Source organism: Phocoena phocoena, chromosome 17 (assembly GCF_963924675.1).
Source record: "Phocoena phocoena chromosome 17, mPhoPho1.1, whole genome shotgun sequence".
Taxonomy (NCBI): domain Eukaryota; kingdom Metazoa; phylum Chordata; class Mammalia; order Artiodactyla; family Phocoenidae; genus Phocoena; species Phocoena phocoena.
In genome coordinates this window covers 65,403,291-65,427,450 of record NC_089235.1, presented here as the reverse complement: position 1 = coordinate 65,427,450, position 24,160 = coordinate 65,403,291, and the positions used below count along the sequence as shown (strand labels likewise).

Genomic DNA, 24,160 nt, shown 5'->3' with positions numbered 1-24,160 from the left:
CGTGGGCTCAAACCCAGACTCTGTAATCTTTTTTTTTTTTTTTTTTTTTTTTTGCGGTACACGGGACTCTCACTGTTGTGGCCTCTCCCATTGCGGAGCACGGGCTCCGGACGCGCAGGCTCAGCGGCCATGGCTCACGGGCCCAGCCGCTCCGCGGCATGTGGGATCTTCCCGGACCGGGGCACGAACCTGTGTCCCCTGCATTGGCAGGCGGACTCTCAACCACTGCGCCACCAGAGAAGCCCTGTAATCATTTTTATTAACATCTAACATCATGTCTTTTTTAATGTGTCTTCTGAGTGTCAATGAAAATACTGTTTAAAAAATAACAAATCAAAACAAAACAAAACCAAAAGAAGGAATGTTGCCCCATCTCTTTTACACCTCGTAGTTGAGAGCAGGCGAACTATCCATTTATTTGTCTCAACCCTCACAAACTCAACCCTCTGTCCCCATCCTGGAGTCCCCTGCACCCCCGTTTTGTGTCTGACTCACGTTCTCGCAGACCTGCTTTATATGGAAGTTCTGTTCAGCGGCCTCAGGTTTCAAACACAAAATCTCCTGATGGGCAAACAGGCCCAAGGCCCCAAAGTCAGCTGCCTGGCCCACTAACAATGAACAATGGAGGTGGAATGTCCTTTCCGTGTATATTCCCGAGAAATTCGTTACCCAGATCATTGGAACAAGCCAAGGACACCCCTTGCATCAACACTGGCCATCGCTGATGAATGCATCCATTGTAGACACAGTCCCAGCCATGCCGAGGGGAAGATTCCTTCCACACAGACTGTTTTCTTTTTCTCTCTTTCCTTTTTAAATCACGTCACATGGTTCCTTCCCTCTGACATCAAATATCCTGCTGTTACTAGGAACAAGCTGGAATTCTCTTCTGATAAGGAAAGCTAACCAACATGGCTAAGAGTCATTCATTCCTAGAAGGGGACAGTGACTTCAACCTGCCCTGCTGAGGGTCATGCATCTGATACAGACTTCTACGCTGCATTATTTGTAAAGCAAAAAAGGAAAAAATTAAGTCTCAATATCATCTTTATTCCTAACATGGAGTTCAACACTCTCCCACTGCACCCCACGCCACCCCACCAGACATTACTATTATTTTGGACTAAAAGACATTTATTTTTACTCATTTTTTGGCCTTGGATAAACAAACTGGACATGTTCGGAGGGTCCTTTTCCCATCCCTCCACTCTTATAACTCTATGATATTTGTATCATGGAACCATCTTGCTAAAACAGAGAGGGAATGTCATTTCATACCTGACAGTCAGACAGTCCTGGTTCGAGCCCTGGCTCCGATTCAGCCGTTACCTAGCCAGGTGATCTTAACCAAGTCTCCTCATGGCTTCTGCAAGCCCTGACAGCATCTTTGAGCAAATGAGGAAAAAGTATTCCTCTGGGGGAGAAGCAGCCCTGCCAGCACAGAGCTTGGCAAGCGTATCCCCAGCAAGACCCAGCTCCCGCTGCCCTCAGGCCAGGCATAACCTGAACAGCCATTCACAAGTTCACAGCCATTCTCTGTTCCAACTTGTCAGTTGTGAAGTGGGATAGATAATAAGTCCACCAAACTCTTGCACCGATGAGGCTAAAATGACACACAGAATAGTTTATGAAGACTGTCACGAGATTTCTGCAGCTCCGGTTTAACTCTACCTCACTTCCTAGGTCGCACCTAATACTCCTGATGAAAAGCAAAGACACAATTTACTTCTTTGAGATTGCTACTTCCCACACTCCCACACCCCGAGAACCAGCCCTTTTAGAATGTGATCAAAAGGCAGGGTGGTCTTGGTCAGTGTGCAGCCTGTGCAGCTGCACAGGGCCCCACGCTCAGAAAGGCCCTGCTCTTCGTTTAATGCTCTGATGTCACCATCTGGAAATTCTTAATTATTTTTGAACAAGGAGCCCTACACTTTCCTTTTCCACTGAGCCCCACAAATTACGTCTCTGGTCCTCCCAACAAGCCTTCAGAAGCACCAGATAGCCTTCTTACAGCCCACAAAAGATTGGGAAAGGAACATGGGACACGCCATCGCTCTGCCGAACGTGAAGGCCCCAGTCATAATTAGAGTGTGAGGCAGGATGGTGCACGGGACCCAAGAGCATGAGATTCAGGAGGCAGACTGAGCTGGTGCAAACCTGCATCCTGCAAGACCACAGAAAAATTCCCTAACCTGCCTGAATCCAGGCTTCCTCCTCTGTAAAGCAGACAGCAAATGCCTACTCTTCCCTGTGAATAATGAAGAAAGGTCTGTCAATGAAGAAGTTGTCTAGCACATGGCGGGCGCTCAACAAATGTGAGTCCCTCTCCCAGCTTGTTTCAGGAATGGATACTTCAAGATGGGCCAATGGACTACGTTCCAAAAGGCAGTGGGGTGATGGGGGCCCTGAGATCCCTTTGGCTCTTAAGATTATATGATTCTCCATTAACCAAAACCTAGAAGCCAGCCTTCCTCCAGTCCATAGTTATTCAACCTCAATCTTTCCCTCTCTCTTTCTCTCTCTCTCTCCATTTCCACCCTTCTTGTCTTTGCTTTGCTTCATTCTGAACCCACGCTTCCTTCATGTAGTGGACAGCATGGCTGCCAACAGCCCTAGACTCACACTCTGTTGGCTTAGCAAACCCAGCAGGGAGAGACATCTCTCTCTCAATATCTATATATCAACCCAGGGAAAACTCTAATTGACCCTGCTTGGATTACATCCCCACTCCTGAACCAGTCACTAGTGCCAGAGTGACAGGGTGCGTGTCCACCCAAGGGCAGGACGATGGGAATCAAGCTTCATGACTGACATCCCCCCGTGAGACCACATGAAATGGGGGAGGGGAAGTCCCCCAAAGGACGTAGGGATACCAGGCAGATAAATGCAACTCGTCCTCTGTGCTTTATGTGGTGTACTGCTCATTCGTAATAGGTGCCCAGAGAAATGAAGGGAGGGACAGGGAAATCGGGGAGTGTAGACAGTAGCACTTAAACCAGCCTTCACTGAAGGATGGGAAATAAGTGGCATATGTCATCAAAGACCATGTCTGTGAGGAAAGACAAAGAGAAAACACAGGGTGTGTTCAAAGCTACTCGTTGCATGAGTGCAACTAACCTCACATCTTTAATTTTTTTTTTTTTTTTTTTTTTTTTTTTGCGGTACGCAGGCCTCTCACTGTTGTGGCCTCTCCTGTTGCGGAGCACAGGCTCCAGACGCGCAGGCTCAGCGGCCATGGCTCACGGGCCCAGCCGCTCTGCGGCATGTGGGATCCTCCCGGACCGGGGCACGAACCCATGTCCCCTGCATCGGCAGGCGGACTCTCAACCACTGCGCCACCAGGGAAGCCCACATCTTGTAAATTTTTAATAGCCATGCATTGATTTTTATGCTTACCTTTTGTTTAGGCAAGCAACACTGGTTTTCCACTTCAGTGCTAATAGAAAGTTTCTTTTTGAAAAATAAGCGAAAACAAAGTAGGTCAATTGAAAGAAAAATAATAAGCAAATAATAATAATGTAGACATAGATAGCTGTGGACATTCAGTGCATGTATTATGCCAATGACTGAAGTATGGGAAACATTAGTATATATACAGAACTTTTTCTCCCCAAGGAGCGGTAAAAACCAATAACTCTGTTATTGCTCGTCCATAGGTTTATCTCTGGCAAGCTAAATATTATGTCTCTCATTGTGTGAATGGTAAAGCTTGTAGCCCAGATTGTCAAATGGATCTGTAATAAGATCCTAGAATCCTCAGCTTCTGGCCAAAAACACCTGTTCTCTAGACATACTGTGTCCCGTGGCGAAGGTTGAAAACCAGCATTCCAGGACATTGGTCCACTGTATTGCTCTCTGTTTCAGAGACAGACACACAAAGGTGGGGTTAATATGAAAATCACTTCTCCCCGACTTGGCAGGGCTGATTGTCCTCGAGAACACAGGGGGCCATTCTCCATGGTCATCCAAGTCCAGCTGGCTCCAGGGAGCACCAGCCATCTCTCTGGGGCCAGAGTTTCCCCAGCTGATTTCCACATGTACCCATGTGTAAAGCGGCGGCTGGTCCCTCGTTTGGATGACTGCTTGGTCTTCCCGTTAGCTGCCAACTTCAGCCAGAGATAATTATTAAATGCCTATATTGTCCACTCAACCTTTTCAATTATTTTTTTCTAGGCCAAAGAGAAAGATCAGGGTTTTGATGCTGATCGAGATGCCAAAAAGCTGAACAAAGCCTGCAAAGGAATGGGTATGAAAGATATTTTGTTTGCTAATTTACTACTGAAGTTGATTAAACTTGATCTCATGTCCAACTTTCCCACGATCTTAGGAAGATGACCTCCCACTTATCTCGTATCTTCCAAGCTAAGTTGATCACTTTTAAGGTTCCCTTTATAAAAGTTCCCAAAGTTATAAGCAGGTCCTATTACTTGTCAGGATTCAACATAACAGCTAGAAATTTAATATTATGACATTTAATTTGAACTTGAGATGGGGGAAACTTCATGAGAAGTGTCATTTATACAATTCTAATGTCATCTAAACCCTCTTATGCCTTTTATGGGAGTTGGTAGGGAATCAGGGCTGATGAGAACTGGATTAGGGACCTGGAAGCTGTATCTACGAGCAGAGCAAGTGGAGATAAAACTGTGGCCAAGGTTGAGAATCAAGAGGCAACACTGGAGCAACTATTTACATCCAGGCCTAAGTGCATGGCCAAGGATGGGTGACTAAGCAAGAGATCAGGAGTAAGGTAAACCCAGGAACAAGGTGAGATGAGGGAGGGAGCGTCTAGGGCTAGGGCCATGAAAAGAGGCTCTGGAACCCAAGGAAGTCACTGATAAAACAAGGTTCTAGTCCCAGAAGCTTGGAAGAAGGTGGAATTTGAAGCTCAGATGGAAGGATTTACCTTGAGTGGGAGGGCAGAGGGGAGGGAGGGAAGACTGAGTGCAAAAATAGATACATTCATGGGTGTTGTAAGAGGAGAAGGCTGAAGGCGGTCATGCCTAGTAATGGGACATGGCTCCATGAGTGTGAGGCAAAGTTACCTGCTAAAGACATGGGTTTGACAGTGGAGTATGGAGTTTGGGTGATAATTTGGAATACTAGCTCTTGAGTGGAAAAGAAGGCGGAGGTGGCCAGTATCGACTTCTCATGCTGAGAGCCCTACTGAATAAGAGAAGAAAAAGGAGGAGGCCAAAGAACAGACTTACCTGCCTTCAATGGTATCTTAAGTTCTGGAACTGTACAGAAAAGGCAGCTTTCTAATAATAGGTAATGTTTATTGAACTCTTTTGCCATACATTTTGCATGCATTACTTCATTTGACAATAGCAAACCTCATTTAATCCTAATTTTCCAGATGATTAAAGTGAGGCTCAGAGGGGCTAAATGACTTGTCTGGACTCACACATCTACTGAGTAGGTGGTCCAGCTAGCATTAAGCCCAGGCAGGAATTAATTTCCTGCTCTTGACCACCAGCTGATGACCTTCCTAGCTTAGGGCAGCTTTCATCTCCATGGGGGCCTTCAGAGCTCTTTAACACACATCTCACATTCACTCAACAAAGCAACAAACACTTATTAAGCACCTTCTCTGGAGGGTCATGTGTGACATGTTTAGGGACCTGCACTTTATTCTGAAACAAGGTGGAATCGAGCAAGAATTCATCTGGAAAGCAGCACAGAGAGTTGACGGGAGGACGGTGGGAAGGGAGATAGGGGGACAAGTTCGGAGGTGACCAGGGGACAGATGATGAGGCTGCTGGGCAGTGAGTACAGACAAGAAGGAAAAGATTTGAGGCATTAATGGTCAGACACCACAGGGGTTGGTCACAGACCAGTCGGCGTGTGAGGTAAAGTGAGAAGTCAGAAAGAACCCCCAGGTTTCTGTCTCAGGGAACGAGATAGGTGTTATCATTCATCGAGAAAAGGAGTATAAAAGGAGCCTCCAGTGTGCTGGTGAAAGTGTAGGGCTTACTTTAGACATGTTGAATTCAAGTGTCTGAGAAAATCCAATGGAATGACCCACGTTAGTAGAAATATGTCTAGAACCCGGGAGAGAGACGTGGACAGAGACGGTCGACTTGGGAGACACCAACACGTGGGTGGTGGTTGAAGCTATGGGTGAGGATGCGCTCACCCAGGAAGTCTGTGTAAAGAGAGGAGAGATGCAGGAAATCCCAGCATTTAAAGCAAATGTAAAAGTGAGACCAGGAAGGAGTGGCCAAAGAGACAAGATGGGAAACAGGAGAGAATGTGTCTCCAGAAGTAAAGGGAAAAGAGAGTTCCCAGAAGAAAGGAGTGGGAACCAGTATAAAACCCTATCCACCCTGAGGTCAAGTAAGATGAAGAGTGAGAGCTGGATTTTACAGCTAAGAATAAATTGACCATCTCTGCCAGAGTGGTTCTCAGCAGACAGCTGGAAGTACAAGGTTCATTGCCCTTCACTGGGGTGAAAATGGGGATGAGGTTCTATCCCATCAGAGAAGAGAGAGGCTCACAGCTGACAGAATGTTGAGGTGACGGGAGACTAGACACATAAAGAGGGAGTCCACTGAAAGGGAGAGCTTGTAAATACAGGAGGGAAAGGGGGTTGCTGACAAAAACAAGATTTTAGAAAGCCTGGAGGAGGGGGAAGTTCAAACCACAGATATCAGGATTGACCTTGAATGGAAAGAGGAGGTGCGACTGAGAGCTGGAATTGATACATTCATGGGGGTAACAGGGGCAGAACGTTGAAGGAGCTCTGGCCTGGCAATGTGACATTGCTCAGTAAGGTGGGAGGCGAGGTTATCTGCTCAAAGTGTTGGGTTTGACGACGTAGTATGAGGTGTGAGTGGTGCTTTGGCATAGACGTTGAGTAGAGATGACCAGGAAATGACTGCTGGTCCCCTGTGAGGTCTCCGTTGCCTAGAGAGACCACGATTTCACGTTGGCTCAGCCCACACGGCTCTGTGATTTTCTCCTGCAGCCTAAAGGGAGGACAGGGGAAATGGATGTTAGGTTGACCCCGGGTTTGCTGATCAGGGGTTCCAGAGGAACAAGAAAGTGAGGGCATTTGAGGGGGCATTGCCTTGGGAGAAAAAAGATAGAGGGACCAAGGGGCAAGGTTGATTAATTTCCTCAACTTTATTTTCTTACATCTACTGGGGAACTTTTAATATTCTAGGCATTGAGCCAAGCGCTTTATATACAAAATCTCATTAAGTTATTCTCACAAAAATCCACTTTTCAGATGAGGAAAGAGGCTGTGACAAGTTAAGTAGCCCAAAGCCACAAGCCCGTAAGTGGTGAACACTGGGATGGAACCAATTCCTATCATTGCCTGAAGCACAGAGGCAGCGGGTGGGACAGGGCTGAGAAGAAATGGCTGGTAGGAGCCATCTCAGTCCACAGGCTATTTTATTAAATTTTCCTTTTCCTTATCGTGCTATAATTCACCTAGCATAAAATCCACCCTCTGACAGCGTATAATTTAGTGGCGTTTAGTATATTCACAGGATTGTGTAATCATCACCTCTAATTCGAGAACATTTTCATCACCTAAAAGAAACCCCACATAGATTCACAGCCACTCCCGCTTTATCCTCCCTTCAGGTCCAGTCAATCACTGGTCCACTTTCTGTCTCTATGGATTTGCCTATTCTGGGCGTTTCATGTACCTGGAATTATACAATAGGTGGCCTCTTGCGTCTGGCTTCTTTCACTTGGCCTAATGTTTTATGAAGACAAGTGCCAGATTTTTACTTAGAGGTAAATCAGTGCAGATTTACTTTCCTAGGAATGGGTACTGTGGTAGAATACAGATGGCCATAAACTCTTTGTGTGACTCCAGAGAAAAGAACTGGGATCCACAGCGGAAGTTCTAGGAAGACATCTTTTGCTTCTGTATAAGGAACTATCTAACTATAGAACAGTCTGCCTTGCCCAAGAAATGCTGAAGTCCCAAAGGAGCTGGGGTGGGAGACAATCTGGTAGGAAAGTGGTAGAAGGGATTTCTACAGAGTAAGTATTGTTGAATAAATGGGTGGGGTGGGGCTGGGAATGAAGGATGACAAGCAGGTTGGTTTGGGGGCATCAGAGGAAAGCTCAGCAGAGAGGAGCTGGTCCTTGCTCACGTCCTGGCTAATCCTGTATTCGGACAACAGCTGTTGGGAGGTATGTCTGCCTGCAAGTGTCAGGATGTTTATAGTTCTGAGCTGTGCTGAGCGGCTGAGCCAGCCTCACAGGTGTCCCCCTGCTGCCTCTCGAGTGAGGGCCTGGCATCTGGATGTGGGTTGGAGACAGGAGCTGCAGTGGGTGTGGGAATGAGTCAGCTGTGGTTTATGATAAATCCCCAAGCTCTTAGCCACCACACTAGTTTAGTTCGCCAAGCACAGATGGAGCACCTACTGAATGCCAGCCCTGCCGTGTACTCCACCCCCTCCTGTGGGTGCGGCCACAAGGCGAGGCCATTCTTGTGCTGGTGACTGTTGGAGAGCCGCTTCTAGGTGCCAAGCTCTGTGCTGGGTACCACACGTACATCACCTTGTGTAACCCTACCAACACCCCTGTAAAGTTGTACTGTAATGACAACAGATGAGAGTGCCGAGGCTCAGAGGTTAAATACTTGCCCAAGGTCAAAAAGATATGAGATGAAGGTAGGGTGGCTGCAACCTAGGGCCATCTCGAAAAGATATCATTTGGATGAAGGTCTAGAATTCCCACCTCTACTAACAAGAGCAAGACCAAGCAGAATCGTACCATTGGCAAAATTCGTCTGCAAGATCTCGTTGCTATACCAGCCCTGCAAGGTCTGGATTTAAATGTCTAGGGCCATGCTGTCCAACAGCCACCAAGGTGAGGCATACCGATCACTTTTAATATTTTTTTAAACAGACCTCTCTCAAACCGCTTTTTTTTTTTTTGGCCACGAGGCACGTGGGATCTTTGTTCCCCGACCAGGGATCATACCCCCACCCCCTGCATTGGAAGCTCAGAGTCTTAACCACTGGACTACCAGGGAAGTCCCTATTTTTAATTTTTGAGAAGCCAAATTTTTTTTTAATGCTGGTGAAATTAATTTTAATTATACTTTAGCTAACTCAATACTGTATCAAAAATATCATTTCAACAGATAGTCAATATCAAAGTTATTCATGAGATACTTGACGTCCCGTTTTTTGAATTAAGTCTCCAAAAGACCGTATGTAGTCTATGCTTGCAGAGCATTTCAACTTGACCAGCCACGCCCTGAGTCCTCAATAGCCACATGCATCCACTGTATCAGGTAGAGTGAGGTCAGAGGCCCTAGGCATCAAGAAGTTTATGTGCACTCCTCAGCCGTTCACCCACCTATGCAAGTCCTCAGCCGTTCACCCACCTGTGCAAGTCAAAGTAATAAGAATGCTGTACCATAAAATAATATTTGATTCTTACAAATATCATAAAACTGACAATTTCCTTGTTTGTGGTTTCTTTGGTGCCCCTGCTTTCCTGGCTCCTAAGTACCTGCTTGGTCTGGGTTTTGGTTAACCCAGAACCCCCGACGCTGACACTGACAGGCCCTCCTCTCAGGGCTCCATGCCCACCCTGTTGCCCCCATCCCAGCAAGGCCCTTCTGAAGATGACGTGTGGATAGTGTGTGGACCCCAACATTCATTATCCTCTCTTTTTTTTTTTTTTTTTCTCGGGACGCGGGCCTCTCACTGTTGTGTCCTCTCCCGTTGCGGAGCACAGGCTCCGGACGCGCAGGCTCAGCGGCCATGGCTCACGGGCCCAGACGCTCCGCGGCATGTGGGATCTTCCCGGACCGGGGCACGAACCCGTGTCCCCTGCATCGGCAGGCAGACTCTCAACCACTGCGCCACCAGGGAAGCCCCTATTATCCTCTCTGAAATGTAAGAGGATGTTTGTCATTCTCCCTCCGAGAAACACAGAAACAGGGGCTTAGAGGGAAAAGCTGCTATGGAGCTGCTATGGGCAGAGACGGCTGTGGCTGGCTTTGGGGCCTGCTGGGAAGCGGCTCACTCATTAGGCACCAGAGTCCCAGGGGTATCGGGGAGGGAACTTCAAACCCAGAGGTCCCCACCCTGCTGAGACTCAGCTCGGTGTGTTCCCAGAAAATGGCTGGAAGAGCCAAAGCCAGGAGGCCCTGTGGCACTCCCGGGGTTGACGGTCACCCAGTTCTGACCTCTACTGTGTAATTACTGCGTCAGATGAACAGAGCTGAGGTTCCTTCTTTTCTCAGTTTTTTAAAAAGTCTTTCCCAGAACCACTGGGGACTGGCCCTAGTGCCTCAAATCATTGTAAATGTTTACAGGAAATTGTTCCACTGCACGGACTGCTTATATGACACACATACTGTGAAATGTAAAATGAGGTCACTGTTTGCTAAATCGCTTCTCAGTCGGGTAGTGGGAACAGCTCCCTGGATAAACCTGATACCCGGACTCAAAGGGCTCGAGAGAAATCTAGTCATTTCCAGGCTCTCCCCGACCTCCAGGCTGCTGCTGGGACATCCCCAGACTGCTTTGCTTTCTGCTCTCCTTTTAAAAAAAACACTCAGGAAGGAAAGTCTAAAACACCTTATTTTTAAAATTTTAACTCAATTTTCCTGAATTATGCAGATATGGGTTGACTATAGCGACAGAGTAGAGGATTTCCTATTGGTCCCTGCTACGTACAGGCCACGTGAGTAGCACACACAGCTTACAACTAAGCAGAGACCAGCTCCATCATAATGCAGTGCAAACTTCTCCATGCATGCATTTCCACATTCGTTCACTCAGCAGGTCAAGTCTGATGAACACTGAGAGCCTTCTCTGTGGATATTGCAATGAGCAAAGCCCCCTGCCCCCATGGGACTTGCAGTGTGGGGTGGCAGAGACAGGACAGAGGAGGAGGACAGGTAATGTGAGGGACACCGGCAGGTGTCCCAGGAAAGTCCAGCGAGTTGAGTCCTGAAAGAAGAATGGGAATAAAGGTGAGGGCTGAAGCTAAAGATGTTGCAGGCAGAGGCAAGAGACCAGGCTGTTATTCTGGATTTGAAGGAGCCTAGATGGAAAGGTTCAGGCTGATCTGCTCCACAGAAAGGCCACTCTGGAGACTGTGAATGCTGATTGGAAAAGGTGAGAGTAAGACAGGAACACCATCTGGGGATCAGCTCTGGTGAATGATACAACAGAGGTGAGGATGGAGAGCGATGGGTGGGTCTCAGGGCTACCAAGGAGGTGAATGGTGAGGTCTTCAAATTAGATGTGGGGCGAGGGGAAAGAGAGAGCCAGGGGTGAGCACCCGCACCCCTCCATTCCTGGCTGGCACAATACAGTGAATGGGCCACCTGGGAGGCAGGAAGCCTCCTTCCAGAGATGACAACTGTAAGGGTAAAGGTCTGAGATGTGGAGGCCCTAGACCTGGGCTGGAGCAGCCCATGTGAAAAAAAAAAAAAGTTGGGGGACTGGATTCAGAGATTTTTTTTTTTTTTTTTTTTTTTGCGGTACGCGGGCCTCTCACCGCTGTGGCCTCTCCCGTTGCGGAGCACAGGCCCCGGACGCGCAGGCTCAGCGGCCATGGCCCACGGGCCCAGCTGCTCCGCGGCATGTGGGATCCTCCTGGACCGGGGCACGAACCCACGTCCCCCGCACCGGCAGGCGGACTCTCAACCACTGCGCCACCAGGGAAGCCCCAGAGATTTTTTATGAGAAAAAGAAATCCCTTTTGAGGTGAGATTTCTGGCACTCCCCTGGTTAAAAAGAAACAATGTCACAGAGGAAGTAACTGGATACACAGTACGCAGGTGAGGCTACAGGAGGAAATGAAGAGGAAGGACAGAAATAAGTGCTGGAAGTGAGCCGGAATGAGGCAGGCAACGAACGCTGACTATTTTTGCAAGTGAACTCATCCTAGAATTTTCTGTTTCTCCAACTGGAATCAGAGAGCTAGATCTTCCCAGAACCGTAAAGGTGGAACTAGTCCTTGAGACTAGGTGAACAGTCCACGGACACAGAGCTGGTGGCTGTCCTAGGAGCAGCGCACAGCTCTCTCACCCCTGGGTCAGAGCAGTCTTTCTAAGTCCCAGCACTGCCTTTCCAAACGTGGCACTGAGGGCTGGGGCCAGAGTCAAACGCTTGAAGTCTTTGGCAACACCCCTTTTCTTCCCTTCCCTGTCTCCAGCCAGGTCCCTCTTCAGCCCTTCCCGCAACCTTGACCCAGATTTCTCCTGTTCCCAACCCGTCTATCAAAATGCATCTGCCCCGTGTTTTGTTCCTTCAGGATCCTGATCTCTCAGCGGAACAGGAGCTAACGTACAAGTCCAACTAATTCAATTCCACTGAAAAATTGCCAAGTGTGCTATTTACAGGCAGCAGACATTGAGAGGAGGGCCAGGAACAGGCTAATGTAGGAAATCTCCAGACTCTGGGCTGTGAAGAGGGGTTTTTTTTATTCCTTTCTTGAAGTCTTGAGATACTGCTGAGGACAGTGGATGGACTGGCTTCCTAGGGCTGCCATAACAAAGTACCACACACTGGGTGTCTTTAAACAGACATTTATTGTCTCTCAATGCCGGAGGCCAGGAGTCTGAAACCAAGAAGTCAGCAGGCCATCCTCCCGCAAGGTGCTAGGGAAGGACCATTCTATGCCTCTCTTCTAGCTTCTGGTAGCCACAGGCGTTCCTTGGCTTGTAGATGCATCACTCCGATCCTCCGAACTCACACGGAGTTCTCCTGTGTCCCTTCACACCATCTCCCTCTGTGTGAGTCTCCCTCTGTGCCCCAATTTCCACTTTTTATAAAGACACCAGTTATACTGGATTAGGTCCCACCGTAATGATTTCATTTTCACTCGATTACTTACATACCTTAGAATGTGACCTATTTCCAAATAAGGTCACATTCTAAGGTACTGGGGGTTAAGACTTCAATGTATTCGGGGGAGACACAATTTAACACATAATAGTAGGTGTCCCGCAACAGCCAGGTTACAAGAGAGGAGTCAGATGGGAGGTCTGCCAGTGCCAGGATGGACAAAGTGATAATATTCGAACAGAGCTTTACTATTGTCTAGATACGAATTTTTAGAGTCTCTGTCTCATCCTCTCACAGCCCCTACGCGATCAGATTGTCATAACTTCCTTCTACCAGAGAGTAAAAGTGAGACTTGGAGCAGCACTGCCCAAAAGAAACATAATGCAAGCCACACATGGAATTTCCAGAAGCCACATTTTTTAAAAGTAAAAAGAAACAAGTGAAATTAATTTTAATAATATATTTTGTTTAGTTAAAGACATTAACATTCTAACGGGTAATCAGTATAAAAATTATTGAGCTAGTGCTTCCCTGGTGGCGCAGTGGTTAAGAATCCGCCTGCCAATGCAGGGGACACGGCTTCAAGCCCTGGTCCGGGAAGATCCCACATGCCGCAGAGCAACTAAGCCCGTGCGCCACAACTACCGATCCTACGCTCTAGAGCCCTCCAGCCACAACTACTGAAACCCGCGTGCCTAGAGCCCGTGGTCTACAAGAGAAGCCACCGCCATGAGAAGCCTGCGCACCGCAACAACGATCCAATGCAGCCAAAAATAAATCAATAAAACAAATAATTTTTTTAAAATTAAAAAAAATTATTGAGATATTCTACACCCTTTTTTTACACCAAGTCTTTGAAATCCAGTATGCATTTCACAAAAACACATAACTATTAAAACCTTAAACGGTCCTAAAATGATCTTTCATTCCTTCAGTGGTATGCATAGTACCACACCCTAGAAGAGCAGATCTGACAGGCAAGACGGACCCAACAGCCCCACTCACCCAAGGAAGACGGCAGTACGTGGCACCTAATAGTACACACTACCTTTCAGTAACCGCTCCCTATGGCCTAGGTACCAGCTTAGAATGTCACATACATGCAGTCTTATGTATATATTATATAATCTGATGAAAGCTTACCTAACATGCAGTGACTCTAGAGATATATAAGCAATGCTCTTTAGAGGAACGGCGGGAGCAGAAACGTAATGTTTCAGGATTTCTGAAAGTGCCTGACCTACCGACAAATGTGGCTCCGGTGAGGTGAGTGAGGCTGGGTGTGTTTGTGGGCAGAGATGGGTCTAGAAGAGCAGTTTGAGACCGTGCTTCAGGAAGTCTCAATGTCACACTAAGGGACAATGATTTAGTTCTGGAAATCACGAAGCATCACTAGAGGTTTTAAAATTAGGGAGTGAAATGAGCACACGCGTACTTCCAGATGATGATTCTGACGGCAGTGTGGAAGGTAGGCTGCAGAGACCAGAGCCTGGTGTCAGGGAGGATGAAAACCAGCAGGCCTCTTATGCAGGGGCAGGGGGAATGAAGAGGGCGGAGTCATCTCGTAGCTGAGACAGATGGGCGTGGCGGTGTCGGAAAATAAAAGCAAACGGAAGGTGGGCCCTCAAAAGTGACTTTGGATTTTCTAATTCAGGTGATGCCACACACTGAGATGAAATTAACGGGGTGGGGAGTGGATTCAAGGATAGACGGGATGAGCTCTGCTTTAGCTCCGTGGGGAATTGAAAGGCCTTGGGATCTCCATGGGAAGCTGGCCACAGGCAGCTGGAAATAGGATCTAAACTCAGGAAGGGTAAGGGCTGGAGGTGCTAGTTTAGGATGCACCAGCCAAAGGGCAATGGTCACGGGTTGGGGTGGGGGGAGTGATGGCAATTAGCAAGGAGACCTGGCAGCTGAGTGTAGAGGGCAGGTAGAAGAAGGGCTGATGGGGGATGCTGAGAGGGAGATGGTGGAGGGGCTGAAGGGAGGAACGGAGGACAGAGGCAAAGCACTCAAGCAGAGAACAGTCAACAAATTCCAATACTGCCGAACAGTAAGGTACATGCGGGAACTAAGAAGAGGGTCTGAGCTGTGCCTCAGTTTCCTCCTCTGTAAATACGAGTTTGAGCCAGAAGGCTTCTGATGCTCCTTCCAGCTCAGTCACTGGGGTGACAGCCCAGGGACAGTGGCCTCAGCACAAGTCTTGCCTGGATCTGAGGCAGCCCTGGGGCACTTGGTCATGTATGCTCCCCGGTGTCCCAGGACCCATGTGCACCTCAGGGCAACCATGGACCCCTACTTGGATTTCATTCTCACAATAGCCTTGTCTATTATCACCCCCATCTTATAGGTGGGAAAACTGAGGCTTGGTGAGGCTAATTATTTGCCCGATGTCATAGGGTTTAAGGGATTTGAATCCAGTCCGAAGAAACTGAATTCAGGGTTCGCTGATCAAATAGTCTTTCTCACCCTCACACCTGCAACACCTGGGTCATCTTTCCAATCCTGTCTCCAGGTTCAAAAAATGATACGCTCCCCTTCTTTCTTAGTCATTATCATTTCAGTGCTGATCAAATACCTACAATGAACAAGTATTACTATGAACATCAGGGAAAAAATCGTTTTAGGAAGAGTGTGATTCAAAAGAGTTTAAAGGGGAACTGCCCCACATGCTCCCAATTAGGACTTCTCTCCTGAGATTAACAAGTTTATGGATGCGCTTGATACTATAGCAATTTGGGTCTATATCTTTTTTTTTTTTTTTTGCGGTACGCGGGCCTCTCACTGTTGCGGCCTCTCCCACTGCGGAGCACAGGCTCCGGACGTGCGGGCTCAGCGGCCATGGCTCACGGGTCCAGCCACTCCACGGCATGTGGGATCTTCCCGGACCGGGGCACGAACCCGTGTCCCCTGCATCGGCAGGTGGGCTCTCAACCACTGCGCCACCAGGGAAGCCCTGGGTTTATATCTTAATCTCTTCCACTCCATTTTAAGTACTTGCAGACCAAGGAACATACCATATTTTTTTTTTTTTACCGTTTTTTTGAGGTATAAGTCACACACCATACAATTCACCCATTTAAAGTGTTCAATTCAGTTGTTTTTAATGTATTCACAGAAATATGAAACCATCACCACAATTTAGAACATTTTCATCACTTTAAAAAGAAACCTCCTACACTTTAGCTATCACACCTCTGCCCACCCCCTCCCCAGCCACTATTCTACTTTCTGTCTCTATAGATTTCCCTATTCCGGACTTCCATATGAATGGAATCATAATATGTGGTCTTCTGTGACTGGCTTCTTTCACTTAGCAAAATGTGTTTACGGTCCATCCCATTCATACTGTAGAATGTGTCAGTACTTCATTCCTTTTTCTGGCCAAGTAATATTCCACTGTATGGATATAGCACCTTTTAATTATCCATTGTCCACTGATGGACATTCAGGTGGTTTGCACATTTTGACTATTATGAATGATGCTGCTATGAACATCTGAATACAAGTTTTGTGTAGACATAAGTTTTCATTTCTCTTGCATTTATGCCAAGGAGTGAAATTAAGGAATAGACCATATTCGTTCCTCTTTCCACTACAGTGCCTAGCGTTGCGCTTCATGCAGTGTGAGGCCTCAGTGGGTATTTGTCAAGTGAGTGAAAAGAATACAGTTCTCAGCATAAGATATTACAGCCAAAGGGTCCACCTAGGTTCCACCAAAGCCTGTGACCACCACCCTGGCTTCCCCAGATTGACTAAAATAAACGTCCATCTTGTTTCTTGCTCATTGTGATTTTGCCTCTTTCTCCTGCACTTCAGGAACTGATGAAGCCACCATCATTCAAATCCTATCAAGCAGGACATCGAATGAGAGGCAACAAATAAAACAAAAGTACAAGACAACGTATGGCAAGGTGACGCTGAGGGTCCTCGGCCGTGTGCACACGGCCTTCGTCTTGACTGTCTCTTCTGCTTCTTTTATGTTCCCAAGACAGTGAGGACTATCCTTAAAGCTTTATTGAATTAGCCCAAGAGAAACAAAATGAAGCAACCATTTAAAACTTTAATTGACTTCAGAAAAACTGAAATGGCCTTGTTAACAGCCTGTAAAATCAATACTGGTTAACTCATTATTTTTCCAACTGACTTCTTTTTAAGTTGATTCCTCAGTCTTTTTTTCCCACTCATTTGGATTAATTCCACATATTAACTTATAGATAGGCCAGGGATTTGAAAACCAGTTTTCACAGGTGGGTCTTTATGTAAGAATTCTTCATTTATTCAGATGTCTTCAAGAATGATATATTCTTCATAAGTGATTGTTACAAAAACTAAAAAACCAAAACCAAAAAACCCTCCATTTCGTTAAGCATCAACGCCTTTTTCTTTCTTTGCGTATCTTTTCTTTCATTCTTCTTGTTGATGGTGTTACATTTAGAAATCTTTAAGAATGCATTAGGCTTTCTGTTTTCTTTATTAATATAGCATGAACACGATTTAACATTTTCTTAATGTCATTAGAATTATCAGTTTGCCAAATAAATATGAATTATTATGCTGCGTTCTAATCCAAATTTATACTTCCTTTACAGTTTCAGTAACTCTATGTATAAATAGAGATAGAGATAGAGGTGGATTTTCTTACTTATTTGTCACTGGGGAAGCAACAGTCTCTCTAGGCCTTGGTCTCCTCACAAAATGAAAATGGTAATTTGCCTCCCTTCTCAGGCTGCTGTGAGAATCAAGCAGGGTAATGCTGGCACCTACCAGTAAAGGGAGGCTGTGATAGGTGTAATTGTCTCCACCTTACAGAGAGAAAAAGTGGAGCGCATCTGTTTAAATGACTCATGCAAAACCCCACACTTAGTAGGAAAAGGAACCAGCATTCAAATCGAAGTCTTCCATCTCCAGGGCCAGCCTCCACTCCGGAAGAATCCATTGCCATGAGAGGAGCTGTTTATTTATACATTAAACAGTCCAGACAGCTGTGCTTTTGTAGTTCTTCTGCTTCCCTCTTCACAATCAGGCTTGTCAATGTCACTCATTGATGACCCTGGTGAAAATAAGTGCAGCTGCAGTTCAGCTGCATTTAATTGAATTGAATGACATTGAACTTTCATCCTTGTCAGCACGCCTGACTACAGCATCCTCTCAAGTGCTGTGTCTACTTATATCCTACCGATATGGAAAGTCAGATACAGGCATCTTAAGCTTTGGTGTAAAATAAGTGTAAATGGGTTCAAAGTGAGGACTCAGGGGCTCTGTGAAAGCATGCTCTAGCACAAAACTCTGCAACACCTACATCTGCCAATCATTTGCTTACTTTCCAATTCTCAGCTGTGTTTCAAACAGCTGGGACTGCCAAAGAAGTGATCGAGAATCACGCCACAAAGCTAGAAGACGTTAGAGACAATCAAATCTAAAGTCAGCTGAGCTCCAAAGAGAATAAGTATCCCAAGGTGACACAGCTAGTTAGCAGGAAACCAGGATTAGAGCCGAAGAATCCTGAGCTGGCTCCTAGGTCCAAACAGAATGTAAACACACGAGGATTTGTTTTCATCCTTGTGACGTACCAGAGCAGCCAGCTGGGATTTCTCTTCTCTACAGTTCTATATAATGCCCATCTGACTTGGAAAAATATTTCCAGTCTTCAGGTAGATCCACACCAGAGTACTGACCAAAGGCCTGTCTTCACAAGATCAGGTTAGACGCAGCAGCTGCCATGGGATGGAGCCAGTAATATCACAACCTGCTATTAAGACTGCAGATCCCAGGGCCTTGGACAAAAATCTTCTGGGATTTTCCTCCCAGGTCCGGAGCTCAGAGGTTCATTTGAGAAATAGTTGATTTGCCTTCTCTCTGAAAGTTCCTTTCAACATGACATCATCATCAATCATCACTTATTGAACATTGAAAATGTGCCAGGCACTGTGTTCATTGTTTACAAGGATTGTCTTATTTAATTCTCCCAACAACCTTAAGAAGTAAGTCTTATTATTCTTCCCATTTTTCAGAGAAGGAAACTGACAGTTGGTGAAATTAAGCACCTTTCCTAGGTCGCAGAGCTACATGACTGTGTTGTTAGACACCATGCCATGGTGCTGAGTAGCCAGGCCCACCCCATGCTGTAATGTGGTCTATCGGCTTCCAGTCTGACCCACACGGGGCTGTCTCCGTGTGAAGGTCCTGCTCTGAGGTCCTGCATTTAACTTGGGACATTGTCACCTGAGAAGTTCATGCACTTCCCTTCCCCCACCTGAGTTCTTTCCCACGTGTGTCCCTTTCAGAATTTAACAAAATGCCAAAGTGACTGTATATCAGGTTTGCCCAGGACAGTCCCTCTTTAATTCCTGTTGTCACCCTGCCATTATTAATAGTGTCCCCCCTTTCACTGTCAAAAGCATCCCAACTTGGACAATGAATGATCTGGTCCCCTAGAGATGACAAGCCTGTATTTCAGTCCTCTCTAGCCAAGTATTTGGAGATGAGTCCTTTATCTTATTGAGGTTCAGTCCATGGGAATAATGCAATACCTCTCCTGCCAGGGCTGTTTTAGGGATCAGTGAGGAAGCTCTCTGAACCCCAAAATATTCTGCAAATGCTGGTTGTTACTTCGATTCATCTTTGGGGTCCCCAGCCCTGAGCAGGGGATCTTCCCTCTGCCAGCCTTGGCAGAAGATGGATGGGCACTTGGGAGACGACTGTCCTCCAGAGCAGGGCACTCATGCCTGTAGAGCTCCAGTCTAGATTGTGCCCTGTGTGTCCACAGCAGGTGTCCTGCGGTGGGGAGAGCAAACACCTGTCCCTCTGCTCTCAGCATGTTCCCAGACAAGACTCTTGCTGTCTTCCCACAGGACCTGGAGGAGGTGCTCAAGAAGGAGCTGAGTGGATGCTTCGAGAAGACAGCCTTGGCCCTTCTGCAACACCCCAGCGAGTATGCCGCCCGGCAGCTGCAGAAGGCCATGAAGGGCCTGGGCACGAATGAGGCGATGCTCATCGAGGTCCTGTGCACGAGAACCAATAAGGTGAGTCCCAGCCGAGCCCTGGACCAACTCCCAAGGGAGCGTCCATATGCCCATCAGAGATGGTTACAGCAGCCAGAAGGGAAAGTCCTCCCTGCATTCCACCCACGGGGTGAGCAAGTGTCTGGGCAGAAACGCATCCACTTGGTTCACACTGGAGAGATCCCTCTTCCAATCTTCTGATGGTCATTCTTGGTGTCACTGCTCCTGGCTTGACAGGATAGATCCTTCCAGAAGCACAGTGTCAATCCAGCTTTCATTTTTCTAAAGAGATGCACAGTTTTACACGAAGGAGGAAAGTTCTACTTTACCCTCCCAGCCTGACTTTGCGGGTCTCCTGGCACAAATAATACAACAGTCCAAGCATGGCTGCATCTAGCGGAGAGCACAAGAACAGGCAGGGGGGTGGGGGGTGCCAGGGGGGTCCCAGTGAACACCCCCGGGGCCGCCACCACTTCCCCAGAGGTTTCCATGTCCTCTATCCTGTCCTCCCCTGATCCCTTGGGCACATGCCACCATCTCAGGAGCTGAAAAGGACGTTCGTTAAGGCCCTCGCAGAAGCCCATTCATCTTTGGTTCCAGAACCCATAAGGGCCAAGGACTTCATCAGAAGAGAGGGCCCACAGGGCATTATCTGGGGAACCTCTGCCTCTTCCACAACACCCATCACATAGAATGGGGAGGTCCAGCGAGGAAATGCCAGGAAAATCCAACACTCTTGAGGCCTCCGGGTAGGAAGCAGAAACAGCACTTGGAGCAGATGGCGAGGAAAGCTGCCCCAGCGCTCTGACACTGCAGTGCCGTTTGAGCCCCTGAGTGCCTACCACCTGGGCTGGTTCCTCCTGCCCAGCCTGTGCCGTCCACCCACGTCTCCTGAAGCACCACCAGGCTCCACGCTAACGCTGTAAACCCCTTTCCTGAACATCTCTGGACTTCTCTTCTTCCCAAAGGATAATAAAACCCCTCCATTTGGGGAGTTTCAGGTTAGGATTGTGCCTTAAGGGAAGGTTAGCACAGGAGGGCGGTATCAATTCAGTCCAATAACCACACAACTCTCCTTACTCAATATTCCCATCCTTTCCAGAAGCACCAAAGTCCTAGCGACCAGGCAGCCAATATTTGGGCAGCCTGCCTTGGCAAGAAGGTTAATTTGGTCATTACTTTTCTAATCACACTTGCCTACACGTGGTTCACCCGCAGCCTAATTTCTTTCAGGTCCTGGTCTCAAACAATGAACAGGTTCTTTTTTTTTTTTTTTTTTGCAATCAAATAGATCTGACAGTAAAAAGAAGAAAAGCAGGGAGAGAGCAGGCCCTGGGTTCAGGCAGATCCTGAGAGTGGGCTGGAAGGAGGAGAAAGGGGAGGGGGCTGCAGAGTCACAGATGTTCGGCCCCCACCTGCTTCCTCCTCTCTCCCACCCACCGAAGCAACATTGGCCTGACCCTCATCTTCTATCGTTCCCTCTCCCTTCTCCCCATCACTGCCCCATGGCTTTCATTTTAAACAGTTTAGGAGCGATGCTGTAGGGAAATGCCTGCTCTTATACGCTGCTGGTTCAAGTGTAAACGGAGGCAGCTCCCAAGTGGGTCAAGCCATTGCAATATACAGCCATACTCTGTTTCATTGTGCTTCGCTTTACCGCGATTTTGCAAATAGCATGTTTGTGGCAACCCTTCATCAAGCAAGCCTATCAGCACCATTTCTCCAAAAGCATTTGCTCACTTCCTGTCTCTGTGTCATATTTTGGTATTTCTCACAATATTTCAGACCCTCCACTGGCAGAAAGATGACGTCTTGCTGAAGGCTCAGGTGATGGTTAGAATTTTTAGCAATAAAGTTTTTTTTTCTTTTTGCGGTACGTGGGCCTCTCACTGTGTGGCCTCTCCCGTTGCGGAGCACAGGCTCCAGACGCGCAGGCTCAGTGGCCATGGCTCACGGGCCCAGCCACTCCACGGCATGTGGGATCCTCCCGGACCGGGGCACGAACCCGCGTCCCCTGCATCAGCAGGCGGACTCTCAACCACTGCGCCACCAGGGAAACCCACAATAAAGTATTTTTAAATTAAGTTATGTGCACTGTTTTTTTAGATATAATGCTATCACACACTTAACAGACCACAGTAGAGTATAATCATAACTTTTGTGTGTACTGGGAAACCGAAAGATTCGTGTGGCTCGCTTTATTATGATACTCATTTTATAGGGGTGGTCTGGAACCAAACCCACAGTATCTCCAAGGTGTGCCTGTAAAGCAGTTCTTCCTGGCACACACCCTGGAGAGAGGCTTGCACTCCTGTACACAGCAAATTGTTTACTGAGTGCAGCCTTGTTTGAAGTAGAGAAAAATTGAAAATAGCCTAAATGTCCATCAATCAGAGGCTGGCTAAATAAACAGGGGCTTGCTGTAGGATGGAACCTTTTGTATCCATTTAAAAAAAACACTAGGTGACTAACTAATGTACAAGCCTAGCTGGACCTCCAAAACCTATTACTGAGTGAAAAAATAAGTCAAAGAACAAACAATATGAACAGTATTCCACTTTTTAAACACATACACAAAACAGTTCTATATATTTGCAGTAGCACAAACATATGTATACAAATGTAAAGGGAAAATATGCACTGAACTTCTAACACTGGCTACCTGGGTGGGGAAGGGAGAGTGAGATGGGGTGAGGGGGTAGTGAAAGAAGATGTTAGCTTAGCTGTAATGTTTTCACTTTTAACTAAGGATGACATATGCTAAAGGACTCCACACAGCTGGGGACTTGCTCTAGGCCTAGACCTTGACCTGTAGGGACAACCCCCTTTGGAGGAAGTCATAAAGGCATCCCGTGTCCAGAGACAAGCTCCTGCCTCTTCCCTTTGCTTGTCTCTGCCTATATTATTGATTAACCCCACCTCGGAGTATTGATTTTTTTTTTATTACCTCTCCTAGGAAATCATCGCCATTAAAGAGGCCTACCAAAGATGTAAGTGACCGTTTGTTCTGACTTTAAAGAATGTTCCTTCCAAAATACCTCTGGGAGACTAAATCTGCATTCTCTCCTCCTTTCTTCTTCCCCAAAAGTATTTGACAGGAGCCTTGAATCAGATGTCAAAGGTGACACAAGTGGAAGCCTAAAAAAAATTCTGGTCTCCCTGCTACAGGTAAAAGTAAAAAGGTCTAACCTGCCTTATGATCTTGGGAAACAGCCCTTGGCAGCATGGGACCATGATGAAAAAGGCAATTTCGATGATAAACACTTCCTTCCTTTATTAAATATGTTACTGAGGGATCATCAACCTGTGTTCTGTCAGCCCAGCTCATGTGAAATTATTCAATGGGTATTTTTCCCATCATAACAATCCACCCAGTCATTTGCAGTTTACAGTTCCTTTTTGTTAGTGTGTTATCTCATTAAGCATCACCACCTCACTTTGCCAGTGAGGAACCGCTAGGTGTACACACAGTAAGACACAGCTTAGGAGCAAGAACCAGCCCATCTGACCCCAAGTAGGGCCCTTTTCATGACACAACTTACTTGCAGGATTCACCCCAAGTCTAGGCCTGTAAGAACTGCTGCAGGGAGCTTGGCCTCGAAAGCAGGGCTTTAAGAATTGGCCCTGCTAGGACACAGCGCCCGCGGCCCCCGGCCAGATGGCACCTGCACTCTCACGACACACCCATCTTTATGAGCTTTGTGTGTTTCCTCCGCTTCATTACTCTCGACGTGGAGAGACTGATAGCAGAGAATACACAGAGTAGGCTTCACCTGTAGCACAAAGAGTATATAAGTGTTCTCCTGCTGTGTAACAACTTGCTGCAAACTCAGCAACCTCAACTACGCAGACCCATGATCTAGCGGTTTCCATGGGGCAGGGGTCCTGTGGCGGGTTAGCCAGGGTCTCACCAGGCTGAAATCAAGGTGTCGGCCAGGGCTGCCATCTCATCTGAGGCCTGGGGTCCTCTTCCAAGCTCACTGGCAGTTGGTAGATTTCGGTTCCCTGTGGTTTTACGACTGATGTCCCTGTGTTCCTGCTAGCTGTCAACCAGAGACCACTTAGCTCCTAGAGGCCATCTGCAGTTCACTGTCGTGGCCCCATAGACAGTTCAGAGCGTGGCTATTTGGTTTCTTCCAGGCCAGCAGGAGTTCATGTCTCTGACTTCTTCCATCTCTGACCTTAACGAGCTCACCTGATTGGGTCAGACCTACCCAGGATAACTGATTAGGGATTTTAATTACATCTATAAACATCCCCTTTGCCATATAAACATAATATGATCACAGGAGTGGTATCTCACCATATTCACAGGTCTTACCCACACTCAAAAGAAGGGGATTATACAGGAGTGTGGGCCACCTGGGTCAT

The 24,160-nt window shown here is 47.1% G+C and overlaps 1 protein-coding gene across 2 annotated transcripts in view; it reads left to right on the top strand.

The window, feature by feature from the left end:
• Nucleotides 1-24,160, top strand: part of ANXA13 (annexin A13) — a 55,846-nt gene that overhangs the window by 18,951 nt on the left and 12,735 nt on the right. For both annotated transcript variants that reach the window (XM_065895212.1, XM_065895211.1), the window contains 5 exons: nucleotides 4,174-4,246; nucleotides 16,605-16,699; nucleotides 19,640-19,810; nucleotides 22,746-22,779; nucleotides 22,878-22,957. In XM_065895212.1, the coding sequence (XP_065751284.1) occupies nucleotides 4,174-4,246; nucleotides 16,605-16,699; nucleotides 19,640-19,810; nucleotides 22,746-22,779; nucleotides 22,878-22,957 (453 nt within the window). The remainder of the gene's footprint in view (nucleotides 1-4,173; nucleotides 4,247-16,604; nucleotides 16,700-19,639; nucleotides 19,811-22,745; nucleotides 22,780-22,877; nucleotides 22,958-24,160) is intronic.